We start from the raw sequence: 25,926 nt of genomic DNA, 5'->3' as shown, positions 1-25,926 counted from the left end.
AAAAAATGGCCTCCAGGAGCAGTGGATTCAGAATGTAGGCAATGAGCCCCAGTGATAACCTCGGAGGCAAAAAAAAAAAAAGGTGAAGACAAAGATAATGACAAAGATACAGAACTAGTTATCTTCAAAGGTAACTATCATTTCAGACTAAAAGGAGAAATAAGGAAATGAGAGGCAGTGAAGTTGGAGAGGATCCAGGGAAGAATATGAATATGAAGAATATGAATATGATTATCTTCATTGAATATGAAGAACAACTTACAGAAACAATAGAGTTGGTCAATTAAATGTGATTTTAATATCCTCTATTTTTTACGTCATCGAGATGAAGTCAATTTCCATGCCTTTTGTCTAGGCTAGCTTTGGGACTTGTGCTTAAGGCAGGAAATAGCAGAAGTGATATAACTTCCAGAAATAAACCTCACAGGGCCTTACAACATCTGCCTCTGCTATACTGAGATGCTCCCTTGAGTCCAGCATATGAAGAAAACATATTAACCTCTAGGAGAATGAAGCCCTGTGCAGGAGAATCAAAGTTTCTTCAATGCCAACACCTACTGCTGCCCAGGTGAATGAAAGCTACTTGAACCTTCCAGCCCAGCTGACGTTCTGGCTGATGTATCTATATGAAAGAGTTCAGGTGAAAATAAAAAAAGATTAAAAAAAAAAAGAGCAGGTGAGACTATGTTCCTCCAGCCAAACTAAAGAATCATGGAAAATAGTAAATTGGCATTAATCCACCACCACAGTTTAGAATGGGTTGCCATGCTTAAGTAGATAATTGATATGAAATAAGCAATAAAGGAAGATGAGACATGAAGGGAAACCAACTTATTTGGAAATAAATCATTGGTATCCTGGCATCTCATTACTGGAAAAGACTTAACTCCTTGAGAAGTGTTTCCAGTTTATAAGTCGGTACATTGAGTAATCAAGGTCTGAGACTATCAGTTATTTGAACTATGTATTTTTAATTAAAATACCTTGTCTGATTCCATGTTTGCCAAGAAATCTAATCATCTGGATTCACTTTGCATGCATAACCCCAAACACTACATTGGTCAGGGCAAGGGCAAAGCCAGTTTTCCCAGCAATTATATTTCTCATTGTAAATATATAATTAAAAAATTTTTAATTTATTGGATCAGAAAGGAAGGTGAAGTTAGATTAGGAGAGAGAAAGAGATACTGCTTCACCATTTGTGAAACTAGTCTCCTGGAGGTGGGGGCAGGAGGCTTGAATCCAGGCCCTTGTGCTTTGTAGCATGTGTTCTCTATTGATTATGCCACAAGCTAACCCTGTAAATATATACTTTTTATTGGCATGTTATTTTTTAAAATATATATATATAGTCTCCTGGTTTATTGCTGGGGCTCGGTGCCTGCACTACAAATCCACTGCTCCTGGAGGCTATTTTTTCATTTTGTTGCCATTGTTTATCGTTTTTGTTGTTGTTATTGCTGTCGTTGTTGCTGGATAGGACAGAGAGAAATGGAGAGAGATGAGGAAGAAAGAGAGGGGGGAGAGGAAGATAGACACCTGCAGACCTGCTTCACTGCCTGTGAAGCAAACCTCCTGCAGGTGAGGAGCTGGGGGCTCGAACCAGGATCCTCATGACGGTTGGTGCACTTTGCACCATGTGCACTTAACCTGCTGCACGACCTCCCAGCCCCAGCATAGGACATATTTCTTTATCAAAAACTGGCCCTATGATTTTTGTAACTTGACAGAAGAGTATTTTTTCTGATGTATTTTAAAATGTGAATCACTAAATGGCTGATGAGATGGCTCAGCTGGGAAGGCACTGGGCTTTGTCGTGTATGACCCAAGTTTAAGTCCTTGGCCCCACAGCACTGGAGGAAGCTTTGTTACTGTCACGTCTCCTCTTCTGTCTCACTGCCTCCATCTTTCCCTTGCTATCTGAAAATAAGTTGGCCCAAAGTGGTGAAATGAAAAACAATTTTTTCATGTGTTGGTCTTTTGGAGAAAATTCTGCCCATATCTGCACCACCAAAGAAAATAAATTTAATCATAAAAACATGCAAAATGCATAATAATAAAAGCCAGAGAGGTGACTCAACTGGTAGAGTTCGGAACTTTCAGGCCAGAGCATCTAATTTTGATCCTTGGTGCATCTCTCTCTCTCTCTTTCATAAATGAATGAATGAATAAATTAATGAATGAATGAATCCATATAATTACTTATTATACATCCTAATAACCAGGAATAACACACACACACACACACATACATACATATATATATATACATATATATATACACAAATTATTAGGGTTATCCTTACTTCAGATAAAAGCTGAAGAAGCTCTATACCTATAATTTATGTAGCAGTTATTCAGTTTCTTTAGTGCATTAAAAAATACTTTAAAGAAAGTCACAAGCTTTAAGTATGTACTTACACTAAAAATCAAGAACAAGTATTCCCACATTCTCAAGTATAAGAATATAACCTGGGGCCAGGCAGTAGCATACACAGTTAAGCATACATGTTACCATGTGCAAGAACCCAGATCTGAGCCCTGATCCCCACCTGCAGGAGGGAAGTTTCAGGAGCAGTGAAGCAGTACTGCAGGTGTCTTTTTTCTATTCCTCTCATTTCCCTCTCCTCATTCAATTTCTCTCTGCCCTATCAAATAAAAAGAAAGGAAAATAAAAGGGGAAAAATGGCCACTGGAACTGGTGAATTCGTCATGCAGTTGGCAAATCCCAGCAGTAACCCTGGTGGTAATAATAATACTAAGTAGAAGTAGTAGTATATAATCTGGAGCTAGGTAGTGGTGCACCCACTGGAGTGCACACTAACCGTGCTCAAGAACTGGCATTCAAAGTTCTGGTTCCTACCTGTAGGAAGAGAAGTTTCACAAGTGGTGAAGTGTTGCAGGTCTCTCTGTCTCTCTCTCCTAGTCTGTTTTCAGTTTTATTCCTTTATTTTACACATATTACTAAATACTGCATTTCCCTGACAAATCAGTGATGTTTGAGCATTTTTTTTTTTTCATGTCTGTTGATCCTTTGGAGAAAATTCTGCCCATATCTACACCACCATTTTTGATAGGGTTGCTTATCTTTCTTATTGAGGAGTTTGGTTAATTCTTTATGTGTTTTGGTTTTCAGTCCTCTGTGTGATGGATGATACAAAGATTTTTCTCCCACTCTCTAAGGAGAATCTTTGTTATATTGGTGATTCCATTTGGTGTGCAGAAGGTTTTCATTTTGCTTTAATCCCATTTGTTAATTTTTGCTTTTGTTTTCCTTACAATGGGATTTGAATTAGTGAAGATAATGCAAAAGCTTACATGGAAGAGAATTCCTCTAAGTATTTGATAATTTCTAGCCTAGCTATGAAATATTTAATCCATTTGGAGTTAATTTTTAAACCTTACTTATTTTGAAAGGACAGAGAGAATTTGAGAGGGGAGACAAATAGAGAAGAAAAAGCCAACTACAGCACAATTTCACTGTTTGTGACTTGAAAATTAAAATTAGAATATATTTGATCTATTTATAAGACTATAGGTTAATAGGAGTGTGTATTAACCAGATTTCCAAGTAATTTGGTTATAATAATAACTGTCTATTGCCTTCTTAATCCCTAAGATAGCAAGAACCCTCCCCATTCTCTATAAAACCTATATTTCTCTAAGTTCTAGAACATTAGCTATGGGGCTCATTTTCCAGCAAACTTTTCTCAACCTATACCAATTAATACTGCATCTGCTGACCTCAACCTAATTAATGCAACCAGTACCACCTTGACATGTTTCACTTTGGTCTATGTCCACAGAAGTCAGGCCTGTGATGTCAACCCTTCAGTTCCAGTACTCTGCCACCAAATTGCAGATGCTACTATGATGCCAACCTGACTTTCACTGGGCAAACAACCTCACCAATGTATTCTGGAACCCACCTCCCCAGAACCCTGCCCCACTAGGGAAAGAGAGAGACAGGCAGAGAATATGGATTGACCTAGCAACACCCATGTTTGGTGGAGAAGCAATTACAGAAGCCAGACCTTCCACCTTCTGCACCCCATAATGATTTTTTATCCAGAAAATAGAAAAGTTTTCAAGAGAAGGGAAGGGATATGGAACTCTGGTAGTGGGAATTGTACCCCTCTTATCCTATGGTCTTGTCGATAATTTTTATTTTATGAATAAACTTAAAAATTAAAGATAAAAAATTAGAGTACAAGTGTGCTTTTCCCCAAGACAGATACAATTTATGCAAAAAAAAAAACATAGAAATTTACACATTGTAGCATGGATTATCATTCCATTGTTTTACATTCATTGGATTTTTCTCCTATGGGAGTAAATAATGAAATAAAGCTTTCAGTTATTCCACTGCTATTGAAACTTGAAAATATGCACAGTTGAAATAAACGCTATGAGCATAAATCATGTACTAAAGCCTGGAGAGAGGCAGAGGCAACCTGAGACATGATGCAGTGGCTAGTGATTTAGCCTTAAACATAACAGGTTCCAGGATTGAACCTCTCTGCTTCATATGCCTGAGTGGTGTTAGCTTTTTCTTCTCTCTCCTGTTTTATAGGTTAGCTAACATTTTTAAATGATGCCTGAGGTCACAGTTGCATAATACGCAATTCCATACCCAGGAATATTCTGTAAATGTATGGAATATGAGTAATCACTTCAGTACTTCATCTTCCATTCTCATATATGGAAAAGTCTACTTGGTCCTGAAATCTTCGTAATATGAACAATGATTAAATGTATTCAAATAGAAAGACAATTTCTACACATGAAAGAACTGGCATTAGTGGGAGTCAGGCAGTAGCGTAGAGGTTAAGCACACGTGGCACAAAGCGCAGAAACTGGTGTAAGGATCCCGGTTCAAGTCCCCGGCTCCCCACCTGCGGGGGAGTCGCTTCACATGTGGTGAAGCAGGTCTGCAGGTGTCTGTCTTTCTCTCCTCCTCTCTGTCTTCCCCTCGTATCTCCATTTCTCTCTGTCCTATCCAACAACGACGATATCAATAACTACAGCAACAATAAAAATAAGGGCAACAAAAGGGAAAATAAATATAATAAAAAAAAAGAACTGGCATTTACTGTAACAAGACCTCATCAGTGTATACATTGTGGAAATACCTTAAGATCTTCAAAAGAACTCATGTCTCTCCATCTCTCTTTCTCACCCTCCATATATATTCAGGGAAAAAAAAAAAAAGAATCCTAGAAGAGTAATGGAATCCTGAGAATTCTCTTCATTCCTGGTGTCTTTGCATACCTTTCCACAGATTAATTTCAGCAGACAGAGCGGTTAAGTTCTGCCAGTGGAAGAAATGGGGCATTTAAAAAATATATTTATTTTTAATTTTATTTTCCCTTTTGTTGCAATTGCTGTTTATCATTGTTGTTATTGTTGTTATTGCTGTTATTGCTGTCATTGTTGGATAAGACAGAGAGAAATGGAAAGAGGAGGAGAAGACAGAGAGGGGGAGAGAAAGATAGACACCTGCAGACCTGCTTCACCGCTTGTGAAGCGACTCCCCTGCAGGTGGGTAGCTGGGGGTTCTAACCGGGATCCTTCTGCCAGTCCTTGTGCTTCGCATCACGTGCGCCTAACTCGCTGTGCCACCGCCTGGCGCCCAGAAATGGGGCATCTTTTACAGCTCACTTCTAAGTTAAATTGTTGCAGCAAACTCTCCAAGAAAAAAATATTTCACTAGTTTTCTTTTTCTTTTTTTTTTTTAAAGAAATTTTTAATATTTATTTTATTTATTCCCTTTTGTTGCCCTTGCTGTTTTTTTTTTGTTGTTGTTATTATTGTTGTTGTTGTTGTTGGATAGGACAGAGAGAAATGGAGAGAGGAGGGGAAGACAGAGAAGAGGAAAGAAAGATAGACACCTGCAGACCTGCTTCACCGCCTGTGAAGACTCCCCTGCAGGTGGGGAGCCGGGGCTCAAACCGGGATCCTTATGCCGGTCCTTGTGCTTCGCGCCACCTGCGCTTAACCCGCTACGCTACAGCCCGACTCCCTTCACTAGTTTTCTAAGAGCTTATTCATACATGAAACTATCTTTCTTAAATTTACACTGATTGTGTCATATTTAGAATAATTACAGGCATTTAAGCCCAAGAGTTTTCCTGGGAATCAGAGCCTTCCTGAGTGTTCAGAGTTTCAAGAGACCAATAAGCATCTGGGTAGGTAACTCAGTTGTTAAACTTGTGCTTTACAAACCAGAAGCCCCAGGTTCCAATCCTAGTATTACATATTGATCAGTACTTTGATCAACCTCTCTCTCACTAAATAAATGAATCCTAAGAGTAGATCTAAAAGTATGATGAAAATGGAAGGAGTAAAACCAACTAGGTGAAAAAAAAAAAAAAATTAGATGAACGTAACATTTCAAGATCTGCCACAAAACCAACCAACCAATAAAAACCAACCAACCAACAAACCAACCAACCCACTATTCTCAGTGTTGTGGGGTAGTTAGGGAAACAGGGAAGTCTTCAGTCATTACTAAACAAAGCTTTGAGAGGCTTAGTTGTTATCAAGGTCTGCTTATTCTAATTCCTTAGCTGAGTCAACCAAATCTGCAATTTTTTTTAACCAAAGTGATATTTATTAACACTTACTTTTTGGCGAGCTCCAATGATATTTGTTCTAAGGAGCATCCTTTTGTCTCAGGTATAAACAGAAGAACAAAAACCAGGCATAGTAGACTCATGATTGTATATATAAAGCACACCCATGGCAGACCAACGAGATCTACAAAGGACAGAAGGTATTATTTAGAACTGCATTTTGTGTTGCTTTCCTCCCATTTGTGGATAGCCACTTCTTGGACCATATATAAAAACATATGAATTTTTAGAAATAGTGAATATAAGTTAAAAATATAGCCAGTCTCTGGAAGTTTTATTTTTGTGGGCAAATTGGGACAAATACATGGCGAATTATATAAATGGACTTAATGTAGCATATATACATGCTGGTATTCAATGATTCCTATGTGAATCTTATATAATGTTATCATGTAATGATTTCAACACTCTCAGATGATAGGGAGACAGAGAAATGGAGACAGAGGAAGAGAGACACCACAGCTCTGGAGCTTCCCCCAATGCCATGGTACTCTCCAGTCAACCCAGTGCTCAGACCTAACTTTCGAGCATGGCTAACCACATACCCTGACCAGTGATCCCTCAGCCCTACAATTATTTCTCCCCCTCTTCCACCATCTCTTCCTCCTTCTCCTCTTCTTCCTCCATCTCCTTCTCCTCCTCCAGCCTCTTCCTCTTCTTGCCTCCAGGGTTAATGGTTAGACTCTGTGCTTGCACTACAAATTCACTGCTCCTGGCAGCCAGATTTTTCCATTTTATTGTATAAAATTGAGAAAGGAGGTGGTAGATAGAAAGGAAGAGACAAAGACACTTGCAGAACTGTTTTTGCAGCTTGTGAAGTGTCTCCTCTGAGGTGGAGAGCTGGGGGGGGGTTCAAACTCAGATCCTTGTAATTAATATTATGTGCACTTAACCAGATGTGCCACAGCCTATCCCCCCCCCTCCATTTTTTTTTTAACTACAGCACTGCTCAGTTTTAGCTTATAGTGGTGCAGGGGACTGGGTTCAAGTTCCCATATGCAGGAGAGAAGCTTCACTAGTAGTGGAGCAGAGATCTCCTTTTATCTGCTTCTCTCTCCATCCTTCTCTTTTTCTCCCTCAAAGAAAAAAGAAGGGAAAAAAAAAGGCTACTGGGAATAGTGCTTGTGCGGGCACTGAACCCTAGCAATAACCCTAGTGACAAAAATAAAATAGAGCCTCAGATAAACGCTACTATTTTTATTAAGATTTATTAGTTTCAATCAGGACTGCTACATTCTAGGAGGACATCTTCCATAATTCCTCTTCTGGAAATCACCATTGGAGCAGTCTAGTTTTTATATGGTGGAAATTTTCTAAGACATGAGTATAAAGGATGAATTTTTTTCTTGGAATGATCTCACTCTACTCTGATTTTAATAACACATTTCACGTTGGCAGTCATTTATAATTTTAATGTCAATCTATTTTGCATTGCTTTTTCATGGTTTCAAAGGAAAAAAGTGATAATACTATTTATAAAAACAAAGAAACAAACAAACAAAAATCATTACTGGCTAAGATGCATCAGTAAAAAGCAAAATCTGCCAGTCTAATTTTTCCCTTTAACCTCTTCTAGTCTCTTTGTAGTTACTAGCCAAGGTCAAATTACATCAACTGCTGAGAGGTGACCGCTCTCCCCCAAACCCACCCTCAAGCATTTGAGCATACAATTTGCACTGCCCCACAGCTCCCTGGCTCAGCCCCTGAAAGTCCATGTATTAGAGAATAGTGAGGAGACTAGTTTTTTTTTTTGCATACAGGCTCAGACAAGTATAGGCTGGAACAGTGTCCATAATTCTTCCATGCCAGAGTCACAAATCACAACTGGTCAGTCAGGTATACTTGAGGCAGATTTATACTTGAGTGTGAAAGGAACAAATCAAATTAGGCAAGCGTCAGTCAGTTATGCTGAGCAGGGAAGAAGCAGGAAGCAATACCAGTGCTGGAGTTCTGGTCATTTTGATTAAAGTTCAGAGCACTGCTTGCTGCTAGCACAGACTTTTGCCTAAGTGAGTGTTTAATCAAGTGCTTAATAAAGTACTTATAGAATAATTGGCCCTTCTTCCATCTTTGGGGACTAAACCAGACTATAAAAAAGTGGAAAAAAGGAGGCCAGGTGGTGGTGCTCCTCGTTGAGCGCACGTTACGATGCACAAGGACCCAGGTTCGAGCCCTTAGTGCCCACCTGCAGGAGGGAAAGCTTTGCAAGTGGTGAAGGAGGGTTTGCAGGTATCTCTCTGTCTTTCTGCCTCTTCCCTCTGGATTTCTGGCTGTCTCCATGCAATAAATAAATAAATAATAAAAATTAAATGAAAAGAAAGTGGAAAAAAATAAAAAGATCATCTCATCAAACTGGGTCCCTGTTCTGTTTGACAACTTTCCATAATAGGAAACTTGCTGTTTGATTTTTGTTTGTTTGTTTTTCACTTAGGCAAAGTATTATTATTATTTTTTTTGCAAAGTAGTATTTGTTTTTCTTTTTTAACCTTAGCATCACTTTGTGGGAATGTTGATTTGTAGGACTGTTGTTGTTAGAAGTATACATTCTCACATTTTCCCAAGGTAGGTATCAGCACATTTATAACAATTTAATGATGGTTTACAAGATTATAAGATTTCAATAGTTCTATACCACACTTGCCATCAAAATAATGTATTCCTCTCCCCACTGCCCCTGCCAGGTAGCCTCTCAATGGCAATTTAGCTACTTTTTATTTTTGCCAAGTTCATGAGTTTCAATTATCTATATTCTATAAATTAGCCAGCGGAATAGTTGTCTTTAACCTCCTTACGTAGTTCTATCCTCCTTAGGAAGCACTATCACCTCCAGTACAGGAAACTACTTCAGAAAGATGCTTATGGTATTAAAAGCCAGTCCTGTCTGTTTAAATAAAGTATTCCTTACTGTGATTTTCAAAACAAATTATTCATATATATTTGGTCATCATGTACTGTCGTCCCTGACTGACAGTTCCCAAAAGTATTGGAATCCTTTACGTGTTGTTAAATGAGAACCATCTTGTGTTATGTTAGTGAGGTGACATTTTGGGAAGCACTTAAGGACGGGGTCTGGCTGGCTGTCCAGACAATCAACCTTTTGACTAGTGGGATAAAACTTCTAGTGCCACCCACAGACCCCCCTGGAAGGGGAAAGGAATTGGAGGATGAGTTGAGGTCAATGAGTTAGTCAATAATAACTATGTAATCATGGATCTAGGCTATGGAATGCGAAAACTGCACCGACTGCCATGCTGGTTGCAAACTTCATAAGGATTGAAGCTACTTTGCTCAGGACCTCGCCTATAAGTATCTCTTTCTCTAACTATTGACTCATGTAACTTGTTATTCTTTGTAATAACTTGTTGCTCTAGTGAGTTATTTAGTTTTCTCTGAGTAATTCTAGAAAATTCATCAAATCTGTGAAACTGATTTATAGTTGGTCAGTCAGAAACACAGGCAACAGTCTTTAAGTCTGAGAAATGGATTGTGGGAATCTGTAATTAATTGACAAAGAAACACAAGTTTAAGAAGTTGGTTTCTGAAGTGGGAAGTGGTCTTGGGGGGCTGGGTGGTGGTGCACTTGGTTGAGTAAACAGGTTACAATTCACAAGAACCCAGGTTTGAACCTCCAGTGCCCACTTGCAGTGGGGGAAGCTTTGCAAGTGAGAAGCAGGGATGCAGGTGTCTCTCTTCCTCTCTATCCCCTTCCTCTTGATTTCTGTCTCTAGCCAATGAATAAATAAAGATAATTTTAAAAATTAAAAAAAAAAGAAAGTGGTCTTGGGAAATTGGGTTCTTGGTGATTTTTCCTTGAATTTAGTGTCAGAATTCTCAGTGTGAGAATTTGTCATAGATGTGGAGAAACTTCCACACACATCTATGCTGCAAATGAATTGAGATTCTAACTCCTTCAATGTAGATCTAGAAAGCAATGTACAGGGAACACAAAGTACTAATACCATATGATATAGTCACATTCAACATAATCCAGCCTGAGACAAATGCTACGAAACAAATGACGTAGTTTCTTCATTAGAAATGTAAATGAGTCAAGGATTGATGGAGATGAAACCTACAAATTATAACAGGCATGTCAATGTATAGTAAATTGTGAGTTTGGGTTGTATTCAAACAAGCAATTAAAAATAATAAGATGATTGGAATATTATAAACAAAGATTGACTATTTCATGCCAAGGAATTTTTATTAATGTTTATAGTTATCATAATGATGCCATAGTCATACTTTTGCTTAGCTTTGATATTTTCTATTTTAAATTTTATTTGTTTTTAAGGAAACACTGGTTTAGAAGATTAGATATGTTTTAGATGTACAAGTTTTCAAAAGAAATTTCTCTACCACACTCACCATCAAAGTATCACGAGCCCATCATCAGTCTGTAAGATCCTCTTTACCCTCATAATCCACTCAGCATGGCCTTTTCAGTAACAACAGTTTTGTAGTCCAAGTCTGAAAGTTTGTGTGTTTTCTTGATTTATTTCTTTATATACCCCATACCAGTGAAGTCATCCAGAATTTGCCTTTTGTTTAAATTCCTATAGTTTTCTTATAGGGTCAGTTTTAGCAGTGGTGACTTTCCTTAACTGCTGTTTGTTTGTTTGAAAAAATCTTTATTGCTCTTTCAAGCATTAGTGCAAACATATCGGAGTAGCACATTCTTGGTTCATATAATTTTGATTTAACAGTTTGAATATACCATGCTGGCCCTTTGAAGCCTTTAGAGCCTCTTTTGAGAAATCAACTGATATTGTCATGGGAGTTCCCTTATATGTGACTCTGCTTTTTCTTTTGCTGCTTTTAGAAGTTTCTCTTTATCTCTGTTCATAGCTATTTTAATTATGTGTCATAGAATGCATTTGTTTCAGCTTATTTTGTTTGAGACTTTTTGAACTTCCTAGATCTGCTTGTCTGTCCCCTACCTTAGTTTGAAAATATTCTATTATTTCTTCAAGTAAGGATTCATTTTTTTTCTCTTCTCCTACTGGTACCCATATGATGAAAATGTTCTCCAGGATGAATTCTCAAAACTATTTTATATTATTTTCATTTGCTTTAGTTTTTTTTTTTTTGCAGTTTTTTTTCCTCCCTTTGGTTACCTATATCCTATCCTCCAATTCATTCCTTTGACTTTCATTCCTTTCTTTCTACTACTGAGTCTCTCTGATATAATTTTAAGTTGAATACCTATTATATTCTTTTTAACTTATTTTAACCTTTTTATTTATTTATTTATTGGATAGAGACAGAAACTGAAGAGGGAGATAGGGAAGGAGAGAGACCCCTGAAGCTGTACTTCACCACTTGTGAAGCTTTCCCCCACAGGTGGGGACCAGGGGCTTCAACCTGAGTGCTTGTACACTGTGATGTGTGCACTTAACCAGGTGTGCCACCACATGGTCCCTCCTACTACATTTTTTTTTAGTTCTATGGTTTCTGTTAGGACTTTTTCTGGCTTTGTTGAATATTTCTTCCATTGAACTCACTTCAATGAGCATCTTTAGGACTATTGCTTTCAGGTCTTCTTTAGAAAATTTACTTAGCTCTCTTGAATTTAGAGTTTTTAACTAGTTTATTATCTGCCATCAGTGGAAGTAATTTTCTCTGTCTTCTTTTTGATGTCTGGTACTCTATGTCTTACCGTTGGTTAAGATCTTTTGTAAATCTGAGCAGTCACCAGGGATTCATGATTGCAAATGCTTGGCACAGACTATTGCAGCAGAGTTGAGCCATAGAGGTAGCAACCAGGGGTTTTGTTGAACTAGTTTGCTGTGGATGCAGGTTCAGATCTAAAAAGAGACTGAGGTCTCAGTCCCAGGTGGTGACAGAGCACACACTCCAGCCCTTGTAAGAAAAAGAATTTGACATACTGTGGGCTGGTAATGATGTACAGTGAGTGGGGCCCTCTTGATGGCTAGCAATACTTTGGGAGGTCCACATAGTGCTAGATGGCTCTAAGGGTATGATCTGTTTGCTACTAGTCAGGTAAGATGTCAAGGGCTAGGTTTATTTGTGTGCCGGGAGTTAACGCTCTTGATAAATGTCTCTCAGTCACCAGCTAAATCTGCTACATACTAGGATTGAGGGAAGCTCTCCTCTAGAAATTTGACCCTAGTGTCTACTCCTATAGAGATAGAATTCCACTATGACATCCACAAATGCTTTCATTAAGGTTGAAAAGAAGGTCAAGAGCAGACATATCGATTGTTTCCTGTTTCCCATTCCAGCATGATTAGTGTAAGATGGTGCTTGCAGTTTGGTATTACCTGCCCTCTGCTCCCCAATTTAAAGCTCTGCATATTAAGTATCTCTTTTCAAGAGCAGATTATTGTGATGCAGTAGGATTTCTTTCTTGGGGAAAGTATCTTCATCTCCTCACTGTCTGTTGCTGTGGAAAGTTGTCACTCTTATTTCCATGTCCATTTCTGTGCAGATTTTTCTACTTTTAGGTGTAGCTTCACCTTTACTTTAAGAGTAAATACTATTCAGTCATCTGGGCATGTGGTTAATTTTTCAAATGTATTATACTTTAAGAATTTTGTTTTTATTTTATTTTTGTAATGCCATCATGATTATCACTGGGGCTCAGTGCTTGCATTACAAACCCACCACTCCTAATGGCCATTTTTTTCCTTTTTATTTTCATCTGTTAGGACAGAAAGAAATTAAGTGGGAAGCAGTAGATTAGAGATGGAGAGAGAATGATAGACAACCTAAAGACCTATTTCACCACTCATGAAACATCCCTTCTGCAGATAGGGAGGGGGGGCTTGAACCTGGGTCTTTGTGCATGGTAATGTGTGCACTTAGCTAGGTGTGCCACCACCTGGCCGCATATTTTAGATGCCTGTATTGAGATGTCACAGACAAAATCACATTTTGCCCAGGATGTGACTCAAAGTAACTGGCAGTATAGAGAACAGGTAAAGTTACAAATAAGCTGTGATTGATAATTGAGTTGGGTGGTTGATGTATTAGGTGCATTGACATTCACTTTATTTTCTAATATACTTGAAAATGCTCACAATATAATCTTTATTAGGAAAGTATGCTTCCTTAACATCTGTTCCAAGAACTAAAACGACATAAGAGGAAAATAAAGTTTTCTTACCTATCACAGTCAAAAATGTCAGAGAGATGAATAGATTGATGCCCCAGTTCATGCTAGAAGTTAAAGCCATGGCTCGTCCTCTAATTCCAACAGGAAAAATTTCACTGAGCACCAGCCAGGGCACTAAAAGAAGAGAAATTAAAATGAAAGAAGCATTTAAGGTGAGAGCTGCCAGTCCAGTGATCACTGCTGTAGCCTCATGAGATTTTTGGTATATAGACAATATCATGTCTTTCTTCAGGAAGAGAGATGTTTTGTCCTCACTTGCAGCTGAGTGGAGAAGGACTCAGGGAAAAAAAAATGGTCTCCTAGAATAGGGGAAGAGATATAACATGATGGTATGTGACATAGGACTGATAACTGCAAACGGTAGGATGGTGACTGTGTCAACCTGTCCTGCAGGACTAAGAATGTAAGCCTTGGAACTCTGGCAAGCACAATACCATCTTGTCCAGCTCAACCTATCATATCTTGGTGCCTTTTTAAAATCTCTTTTGCCCCAGCCTTAAGAGATTCTGGCATCATAGATAATGAGTGGGAAATACAGCTACTTTCACATGGACTTCCTGACCAGGGGCAATTTTGATGGAGAGAAAGAAGGTGTAGATTAAACAGTGCTGCAAGATTTAATTATTGTAGCAGACAAAACATTTGAATTTCCAAAAGGAGACTTGGTACCAAAACTGATCAGAGGACTTTTTATTATCTGAAAGAGACAAGAAATATAATAGAATCTATCTGCTGAGCTTATAAAGGACAAGAGAGATACAAATTAACTTGTCTTCTGCTCATAGTCTGTCAAACTCAGTTTGTCTAATAAAGTAGTTACAGGTTTCTATAATGGACTGCACACTTTGCAAACCATATTTCATTTGATCCTCCCTAAATTCTTATAGAGTACATACTATTACCATTCCCTCTTATAGCAAAGAAGCTTAGAGAGAGCCAGTAATTTCAGAAAATTCCCAGAGGATCGTTTGATTTCTTTTTTTTAAATATATTTTATTTTATTTATTTTTTCCCTTTTGTTGCCCTTGTTGTTTTTTATTGTTGTAGTTATTATTGTTGTCGTTGTTGTTGGATAGGACAGAGAGAAATGGAGAGAGGGAGGGGAAGACAGAGAGGAGGAGAGAAAGATAGACACCTGCAGACCTGCTTCACCGCCTGTGAAGCGACTCCCCTGCAGGTGGGGAGCCGGGGTTCGAACCGGGATCCTTATGCCGGTCTTTGTGCTTTGCACCACCTGCGCTTAGCCCGCTGTACTACAGCCCGACTCCCCGTTTGATTTCTTAAAAAGCTGAGCCTTAAAGGAGTTAATAACTTTCAAGGTCACAGAGCTCAGAAGTGGTGGAGAGACATTGAATTCTGGAAGTAAGTCTGTGGAAATTATGCTTTTTTTTTTTTCAAAATCATGGTCCTCTCTTTGTGGAGCTCAATAAATGTTTGTTAATGAATAAATGAGAGGAGTATAAGCATATTTTACTCCAAAGAAAGGATTTAGGAGCTGCCCAGACTGACTCACTGCTGGCTAGGTCACCTTGTACTAGAAAGTCAATGTTTACACACAGACCAGCTGCATCATCCTAGCCCAGAAGAGGCAGTGTGTGTGTGTGTGTGTGTGTGTGTGTGTGTGTGTGTGTGTGTGTGTGTGTGTTTGGTTGGGGGTCTGGTGGTGGAGTGTGGACAAGAAAACTGAGGAGACTCCACGGCCAAAGCCTTTACCTACTTGGGTTAGAAGTCAACAATCAGAAAGCTATCAAAGAATAGGAAAGCTATCAGGAGAGAGGATGGGGTGCAGAGTTCTGGTGGTGGGAACTGTGTGGAATTGTACCCCTCTTATCCTATGGTCTTGTCAGTGTTTCTATTTTATAAATAAAAATTATATATAAAAATAAATCAACAACCTGCTGTGCCTCTAAATTTTATATTTGCTTCTCAGCACAAAATTATATACTATAGAGAAAATATTTGCTCATGGCAAGTTTGCTGTTTTTAGCTAAAAAAAACTGAGTTATCAAAGTGGACTGGACAAACTTTTTTTTTCCTCTCTTGATTATCTTTTCTAAGTGGGTCTAGGTAGAGTTACCTTTAGGACACAGATAATAATTGTAACAAAGGGAATGGGGTTATTGTTCTAGTTAACAAGGAATTCAAAATGCAATCCCAGAACTGGGAGGTGACATAGCCAGTAGGGAGCACACATTACCTTGAGAAAAGACCCAGGTTTGGGCTATGGTCCTTATCTTCAGGGAAAAAAACTTCAAAAGTGGTAGAGCAGTACTGCAGCGCTCTCTCTCTTTCTCATTTACTCTCTCTTTTTCTCTCTCCCTCTCCTCCATTTATCCCTCTCTCTACTGGGGGAAAAATGGCCACTAGAAGCAGCAGAGTTGTTGTGTAGATACCTGGCCCTAGTGATAATTCTGGTGGCAAAAAAAAAAAAAAAAAGCAAAGAGAGAGAGAGAGAGAGAGAGAAATCCCATGTACCTCACCTTCACTTCCTGCTCCCCAAAATTATCATTGAGGTCTTGTATATTTTGTCCTTGCTTGATTATTTAGAATTTAATGAGTCCATTGCAATGTTCAGAGAACCTGATCCTGAGCTTTGAGAATCTGGGAATATTGCTGCCAATAGAATGGTAGTTGCACAATCCCGGTAACACCTTTGAATAAACTGACCCTGGGCAAATACAGGATAAAATTATATATACACATAACAATCTACACTTCATCTATCCCCTGAAGTCCCTACCATGTGTACTTGACATGGTTCAAGGTGACATGGAAGTCCCTTCTTGAAGTTTTGCTTTGGCAATCTTGAGAAGAAGGTCAAATGGAGGGATACTCTTTCATTTTAACAGAAAAAAATCGTGCAGGTTTTAGTGATTTAATTTTATCTCACTTCATCATCACTAAAAACTCATCTTCTCCTCTGTACCTTTTGTTTTTATTTTATTGCCAACAGAGTTATCACTGGGGCTCATTGCCTACACAACAAACTAACTGTTCCCAGAGGCCTTTTTGTTGTTGTTGTTGTTTTGTTAGATAGAATAGAGAGAAGTTGAGAGGGGAGGAGATAGAGAGGCACTTGCAGACCAGTTTATGAAGCTTATGAAGCTTCTCTACTGAAGGTACGGAGCAGGGACTCAAACCTAGATCCTAGCACACATATAACATTTGCCCTCAACTGGGAATATCACCCCTTACCCCTACCCCCCATCTTTGGTAATAATTGTCTTTTGGTGTTATTTGGTGTGACTTTGGGAAAATCATTACTGGGGTTACTAGAAACAACACATTATCCTCAAATGAGAATGGTCTGCTGTTACAGAAGTGCTGCCTCTTGTCAATAAGAACATGGGACAGTTGTCCAAAGCCCTAGTTATAAGTGGGCAAATCAAAACTCTCAAGGACTTGCGTAGGAGAATCCAAAGTTCACACTGAAAGTTTGTCCTAGTCATGCATGCATTACAGTAACTGAAGTCCAGACAGTGAATTAAGTCAACAACAAAAAAGAAAACACCGTCAGTCGCCAAGTGAAATCTGTCAGGAAAACCCTACATCTGATGTTTCAAATGATAATGCACCATTGCATAAAATTTTTTAATTTATTTTTATTTTTTAATATTTTTAAATTATAGAATTACATGTCAACAGGGGTTTGAATGCACACTATTCCCACCACCAGAGTTCTGAATCTTCACTCTCTCCACTGCAATCCACCACAGTTCTCCTAAAGTTACAGACATGGGCTGACCATCTTCTCTACAACTATCTGTTCACATTTATACAAAGTTACCCCTTCTTTTCCTGTTTCAATCCTCTGTTTCTCTCTAAAGCTACCTCCATATGATCCTCTCCTTTTCCTTCTCTCTCTCTGGGTGCTAATGGAGCTGGAGTGCAGAGTTCCTTTATCTTCATCCTATCACTTCTCCCCCACTGGGAGTATGGATCAAGGTTGTTTATGGGGAGCAGAAGGTAGGAGTTCTGGCTTCTGTAGCTGCTTTGCTGCTGAGCAAGGGCACTGACAGGTCGATCCATACCCCCAGCCTGTTTCTATCTTTCCCTAGTGGACCAGAGCACTCCAGGACACATTGGTGAGATCTGCACAGAGAAGTTGGGGTGGAGTCATGGTAGCATCTGCAGCCTGGTATCTGGAAGGTGGCATGACCTAAGTTGAGATAAGATGGTTAATGAACAGGAACCAGAAAGTAGGATCAGAACAGATGAGATTAGGGATTTTAGGGTAGAAGAAAGCTAGCGAAACCATTTTAGGCATGTTCCTGGGGGCATACAACTATAAAATTTTTGAAATTATTAATGAAAAGCAATAAATAATCAATGCCTTGATTTATCATGTATTGACAAATAGTATATTGCAGCAATAGACAAATACTTCAAGAATAGTTTCAGAACCATAAAATTATAGGCTTTCAGATCCAGAGAGAGTAAAATAAAAACCTAACAGTAACTTCTAGAAAGGTAGACATAACAAAACAGTGTCAGAATCTTATAGGTGTTCACACTCTCTAAAGAGGAACTGTCAGTGTCCAAAATGAAAGGAGTGCAGAAGCTCACATCAATTCAAAAATTATAGAGCACAGAGATATTAGCCATCGCATGGGAGTTTAGTATGATGTTTATAACAGCAGACAGATGTTTTCTTAAAAATCACTAATTTGTTTTCCACTGAGATGGCTTAGTTTTTCCCCAAGGAAAGTCAAGTTGTCATCAAACACCATATTAAAGAAGTTGTGGCTGTCTCTGGGAGGCCTTGTCATTGCCTCCTACTAGGATGATAAGTCCATATGGGATGCTTTGTGCAATTTTCTTGTGATGAAGCCAGAAATTTGTTGAACTTTTCTGCAGTGAGTGCTGTTGCTACAGTTTAGCTGACCCTGGAATAATTCTTGATCTCTGTTATTCCACCTTCAACCCCACCATTTCAGGACTATTTCAACTAGTTGTGGGTTTATAAATGCCAGAATCTCCACATATCTCTAAGAACTTCTCTATGGTGCAAGGATTGAGGAAATTTTGGACTTGTTGAGAAATAACATCCACAGATGTTAGAAATCCTATTTCATATAGTGATAAATCATTAGAACTGCCTGTCAGAACTCGTCTGATCCAGACAAAATCTGCAGCCAGTTCTAAAGGCTGTACAGAATGTCATAAAAAGATAATGAAGGATAATGACCCTGAGTCCATACTTCCAGAGGGATAAAGAACAGGAAAGCTTTCAAGGGATGGGATACGGAATTCTGGTTCTAAGAACTGTGTGGAATTGTACCCCTCTTATCCTATGGTATTGCCAATATTTCCATTTTATAAATAAAATAAAAAATTAAAATTGACTATTCATTTAAAAAAGATAATAAAAGACAACCAAACTGGTGTGTCTCTATGTTTAGTGCAGGACATGGGCTAAAGATTAAGAGCAGCAATCAATACTTACATGCCCCCCTCCATATTGCTGCCACCGTGGCAGTTCTTTCCATGGAAGTTGCCTTTGAACTCTCAGTGCGTTCAGATTTATACCCTGAGGCTCACATTCCATTTGACTTGCGTTCTTCCTGCATCACCTGATATGCTAGACCATGGTTTGAGTGATTTGTGGAGGTGTTTATACTATTTCCAGAGAATTAACATCTAGCAATGTCAGCTAGGAGGAAGTTCTACACCTAGACTGCACAGGTTTCAACATCATCTCCAACATCAACAATGATGTGGTAGCTTTATTTTAATTTTCTTTGTTGTATCTCATCATTCTTAGTCTCTTGGTGCTTTCTTCACTACTAGCCACTTCTAAAAGGTACATTTGATTCAAGGTTATCACCTTGGAGTACAAAAAAAAAAAAAGAAGGGGGAAAAAAAAGGTGGAATACCGGATGATTTCACCCATAGGTGGAACTTAAGAAACAAGGACAGAAAGGGAAACCACAAAGTAAAACTACAGTTAGATGTAGGGCATTGAACCAAAGAAAAGACTCTGGGAAAGGAAGGACAGGAAGAAGCTAGGAAGGGGGTGACTTTGGGGTCCTGGTGTATGATTTTGGAAAAGGATCTAATGTGGGGTGAGAATAAATAGCAGACCTCTACAATGGGAAGATAAGGAATGGTAGCCATGTGTCAACAACTGTACTATAAACTGTTAACCACTGCCCCTCCCAATAACATGAAAAGTAAAATAAAAAGAAATAAAATAAAGTGTCAAATAAAACCTTAGGTTCCCCCACTCTTTCTGTCTTAGCAATTTCAAGTCAAAACTGGCAGAAATGACTAAAAAAAAAAATTAATGGAACCTGTACTAAATAGATTAATCTTTAGCAAAACTACTGCTAGAGTTAAAAATAAAAACCTGGGAGTCGGGCGGTAGTGCAGCAGGGTTAAGCGCAGGTGGCGCAAAGTGCAAGAATTGGCGTAAGGATCCGGGTTCGAGCCCCTGGCTCCACACCTGCAGGGGCGTGGCTTCACAGGTGGTGAAGCAGGTCTGCAGGTGTCTACCTTTCTCTCCCCCTCTCTGTCTTCTCTCCTCTCTCCATCTCTCTCTGTCCTATCCAACAACGATGACAATAAGTACAACAATAAAACAAGGGCAACAAAAGGGAATAAGTAAATAAATAAATATAAACAAAGAAAACAAATAAATAAAACCCTTTTGTTTGCAGGTGCCAACAGGCTATAAAAAAGAACTATACACATTACAGTGTACAAGGACCCACGTTCAAGCCCCTAGGCCCCTACCTGCAGTGGAGAAGCTTCACAAGCAGAGAGGCAGTGTTGCAGGTGTGTGTGTGTGTGTGTGTGTGTGTGTGTGTGTGTGTCTTTCTTTCCATATATATCTGTATCTCTCTTTCTCTTTATTTCCCCTGCCCCTCTCAATTTCTCTCTGTCTATATCCAAAATAAATAAATAAATAAATAAATAAATGTGATATCTGCACACATACAGTGGACTATGGCTCATTTACAAAAAGATGAGATTATCTCTATTACTACAACAGGCATGGCTGTGTGGGAGATCGTGCTAAGTATAATAAGGCAGAAAGAGGGAGCAGGGCGGTAGCGCCGCGAGGACCTGTGTAAGGATGCCTGTTCCAGCCCCTGCAGGGGAGTTACTTTACAGGCGGTGAAGCAGGTCTGCAGGTGTCTGTCTTTCTCTCCCCCACTCTATCTTCCCCTCCTCTCTCCATTTCTCTCTGTCCTAGCCAACAATGAAGACATAAATAACTACAACTAAATAAATAAATAAAAATAAGGCAGAAAGAGACAGATACATGCTAAATAATTTCACTGGGATTTAAGAAACAGAGCAAGGACAAAGAATGAAACATGAATAAGCACTTGGTCTGTATTTACAGATCTAAAGCTATTAAAAATGAGAGGGCTAAAATGCCCAGCCAACTATTAGTAGCTCACTTGAATAGTGCACTACTTTGTCATGTATACAACCCAGGTTTGAGCAAAGACCCCACCATGCTGAAGAAAGTTTCAGGGCTGTGGTTACTTACTCTCTGAAAAAGTCAGCCTTGAACAGTAAGCCCCAGATATGATCAAATGAAGCAAAAATAAATAAATAAATAAATAAATAAAATGAGGTAAGGGATACAGTGGGAAAAGGTGGCACTTTGGTGGTGGATAGATGTGAATAAACAATCTGAACAGATGTAATATCATGTCTGAACTTCCAAGGTTCTAGGTTCAGTCTTCACCATCATAAACCAGAGCTGAACATGGGTCTTCTTAGAAAAGTATATATTATATAGTATATATACTCAAAGGTAGCAACCTTGAATAAAACATACCTTTTAGAAGTAGTTAGGAACGAGGAAAGCACCAAGAGACTATATTGTATAGAGTCAGAGAGAAATTGAGAGGGGAGAGAGATAGAAGAGAGAGAGAGAGAAGAGAGGAGAGAGAGAGGAGAGAGAGAGGAGAGAGAGAGAGAGAGAGAGTCCTGCAACCCTGCTCATGCAGCTTTTCTCCTGCAGGTGGGGACTAGGGGTTTGAACTCTGTAATGTGTGCACTTAACCAGGTGCACCACCACATGGCCCCTTAACTATAACATTTAAAACAGAACATGTCACTCATATAGATACTTTCAGTAGAATTTAAGTATTGTACCACCAATTTATATTCATAATCACCCACTAAAATGTAGAAATAAGGTATTTAGCACAAATTTTACATCATTTCTTTTTCCCCTTGAATTTAGTGGTCTACCCTACTGTAATGGCTTTTCAAACTCCAAAATATTTTATCAACCACACTATTCTGCTTCCCTTAAAAAAAGTATTACCTGAAATTTAAATTTTAGGTTTCAACAATGAGATTTCACCTTACACCAGTAAGAATGGCCAATAATAACAAAACAGGAAATAGTGTCGGTGAAAATGTGGAGAAAAAGGAGCTCTGTAACACTGCCAGTAAGAATGCAAACTGGTACAGCTACTATAAAAATGGTATGGTATGATCCATCAATACTACTCTTAGCCATTACCCAAAATATATGAAAACACTAATTCCAAGGGACATATGCACCTCTTCCCCTCTACCCCCAAGTTTATAGCTGTGTTATCCATAAAAGCCACACTATGGAAGCAACCTAAAGTCTCATCCACAGATGACTGGATAAATAAATTATGGAATTTTGGGGGCCGGGTGGTGGCACACTCATTCAAACACTCGTGTAACTATGTGCAAGGACCTGGGTTTGAGCCCCAGATCCCTATCTGCACGGGGACACTTTGTGGGTGATAAAGCATGTCTGCAGGGTCTTTCTCTCTTGCTCTCTAGTGCCCTCACACTTCTCAATTTCTCTCTGTTTCATCAAATAATGTGGTGTGTGTGTGTGTGTGTGTGTGTGTGTGTGTGTGTGTGTGTGTGTAAAGACAGAGAGAGAGAAAGGGTAGGGGAACATGGTTGCAGGAGTGGTGAATTCGTAGTGTCAGACTGAGCCTCAGCAATAATCCTGCTTGGGGGAAAAATGTTATGGGATATATTCTCAGTGGAGTACTACCTAGTAATTAAAAAAAGAACACATTTTGGACAAAATGGATGGGAACTGGAAATAATTATACTTAGTGAAGTAAGGCAGTGAAAGACAATTACTAGATGGTTTTATTCATATGTGGAATATAGAGAATTGAAACACATGAACACATGAAAAGAAAGACAGTAACAAATCTGGCACTAGAAAATGGCGACAGAATTTTGGTGGTGAGTGTGATGTAGAACAATTATCTTATGATTCTGTAAATCACTATTAAATCATTTAAGAAAACTTAAAAATAAATAAATTTTAGGTTCCATATATTTCCTCTATAAGCTTTTTCTAAATTAAGTTATTAGGACAATAATTAATATGAAATGGATATAAATTATAGAACTTTATAAAATTTTAGAAATTGTTATTAAAAATTAAAAGTAATATTTATGGGTAATGTCTTATTTGATTATATAAATGGGATATATCTTTATTATGCATATGCTGGTGTATATTATTTCTTGAGTGACATGATACATTTCTACTTTTTATTTGGGTAAGATTTATCACTTTTAAGAACCATGAAAATAAACAAGGTATTGAGATTTTATATTAGCAGTTTCGTTCAGCTTCCTGAATTAACAACAAAACTTAATTATGACAAGTTACCAACTGACAACTTTTTAAATGTCATTCTTCAGTGTAGTTGCAAGTGAGCATCAGAAATATCTAGGGTTACAAAAGGATTGTTATGCAATCATTAGAATTATTTTTCTAAAGCAACCAGAAGGACAGATATCATTAAAATTAGAGTAGAAATAAACAACATCAAAAATAAGAGAACCATACAAAAGATCAATGAAGCCAAATCTTGGTTCTTTGAAAAATTAAACAAGATTGACAAACCCCTAGCCAGACTCACTAAAAAAAAAAAAAAAAAGGAAAAGACTCAAATTAATAAAATTATAAACGATAGAGGAGATATCACAACTGACACCACAGAAATCCAGAAAATCACGCAAAACTTCTATGAAGAACTATACGCCACCAAGCTAGAGAATCTGGAAGAAATGGAAGAATTCCTAGAAACATATGCCCTTCCAAAACTGAACCAGGAAGAACTACAAAACCTAAATGCACCAATCACAGACAAAGAAATCGAAACCATTATTAAGAATCTTCCCAACAACAAAAGTCCTGGACCAGATGGCTTCACAAACGAATTCTACAAAACCTTCAATAAACAGTTAATACCTATACTTCTAAAGCTTTTCCACTAGATTGAAGAAACAGGAACACTCCCTTCTACCTTCTATGAAGCCAACATCACCCTGATACCAAAAGCAGATAGGGACACAATAAAAAAGGAAAACTGCAGACCAATATCTCTGATGAACATAGATGCCAAAATAGTAAACAAGATCCTGGCCAACAGCATACCAGCAGTATATCAAAAAGATCATCACAACAAGTGGGGTTTATCCCAGGAATGCAAGGCTGGTTCAACATGTGTAACTCAATCAATGTCATTCACCACATCAATAAAAGCAAAGCCAAAAACCACATGATTATCTCAATAGATGCAGAGAAAGCCTTTGACAAAAATCCAACACCCATTCATGCTTAAAACACTACAAAAAATTGGAATAGTGGAGTCCATATATAGCAAACCTACAGCCAACATCATGTTCAATGGACAGATGCTGAAAGCATTTCCTCTCAGATTGGGGACTAGAAAGGGCTGTCCATTATCACCATTACTCTTCAATGTAGTATTGGATTCTTGCCATAGCAATCAGGCAAGAGAAAGGAATCAAAGGAATACAGATTGGAAGGGAAGAAATCAAGCTCTCACTATTTGCAGATGATATTATAGTATACATAGAAAAACCTAAAGAATCCAGCAGAAAACTACTGGAAGTTATCAGGCAATATATAGCAAGGTGTCAGGCTACAAAATCAATGTACAAAAATCAGTGAAATTTCTTTATGCAAACAATAAATCTGAAGAAGACATCCAGAAATCACTCCCATTCACTGTTGCAGCAAAATCAATAAAATACCTAGGAGTAAACCTGACCAAAGAAGTAAAAGACTTGTATACTGAAAACTATGAGTCACTATTCAAGGAAATATAAAATGATACCAAGAAATGGAAAGACATTCCATGCTCATGGACTGGAAGAATTAATATCATCAAAGTGAATATTCTCCCCAGAACCATATACAAATTTAACGCAATACCCATCAAAGTTCTACCAAGCTTCTATAAGAGAATAGAACATAAACTGCAATCATTTATCTGGAACCAGAAAACACCTAGAATTGCCAAAACCATCTTGAGGAAAAGAAACAGAAATGGAGGCATCACACTCCCAGATCTCAAACTATATTATAATGCCATCATCATCAAAACAGCCCGGTACTGGAACAAAAATAGGCACACAGACCAGTGGAACAGAATTGAAAGCCAGGAACTAAACCCCCACTCTTATGGACATCTAATCTTTGATAAGGGGGCTCAAAGTATTAAATGGGGGAAGGAGGCTCTTCAATAAATGGTGCTGGGAAAACTGGGTTGTAACATGCAGAAGAATGAAACTGAACCACCTTATCTCACCAGAAACAAAAATCAACTCCAGATGGATCAAGGACCTGGATGTTAGACCAGAAACTATTAAATACTTAGAGGAAAACATTGGTGGAACACTTTCCCACCTAAACCTCAAGGACATCTTTGATGATACAAACCCAATTGCAAGGAAGACTAAAGTAGAAATGAACCAATGGGACTATATCAAGTTGAAAAGCTTTTGCACAGCCAAAGAAACTATCACACAAACAAAGAGATCCCTCACAGAATGGGAGAAGACCTTCACATGCCATACACATCAGACAAGAGATAACCAAAATAATAACCAAAATATACAAAGAGCTCATCAAACTTAGCAACAAGAAAGCAAATGACCTCATCCAAAAAACGGGCAGAAGATATGAACAGAACTTTCACTACAGAAGAGATCCAAAAGGCTACCATACACATGAAAAATTGCTCTAGGTCACTAATTGTCAGAGAAATACAAATAAAGACAACATTGAGATACCACCTCACCCCTGTGAGAATGGCATACATCAAAAAGGACAGTAGCAACAAATGCTGGAGAGGCTGTGGGGAC

The 25,926-nt window shown here is 38.4% G+C and overlaps 1 protein-coding gene across 1 annotated transcript in view; it reads right to left on the bottom strand.

The window, feature by feature from the left end:
* The window catches only part of SLC2A12 (solute carrier family 2 member 12), a 94,282-nt gene that overhangs the window by 9,751 nt on the left and 58,605 nt on the right, over positions 1 to 25,926 (bottom strand). The window contains 2 exon segments of the mRNA XM_007520048.3: positions 6,627 to 6,759; positions 13,765 to 13,887. Coding sequence (XP_007520110.1) covers positions 6,627 to 6,759; positions 13,765 to 13,887 — 256 coding nt within the window.

This window comes from Erinaceus europaeus, chromosome 4, assembly GCF_950295315.1.
Source record: "Erinaceus europaeus chromosome 4, mEriEur2.1, whole genome shotgun sequence".
Lineage (NCBI taxonomy): Eukaryota > Metazoa > Chordata > Mammalia > Eulipotyphla > Erinaceidae > Erinaceus > Erinaceus europaeus.
The sequence above is the reverse complement of the archived record's forward strand: the minus strand, read 5'-3'. Positions and strand labels throughout refer to the sequence as shown.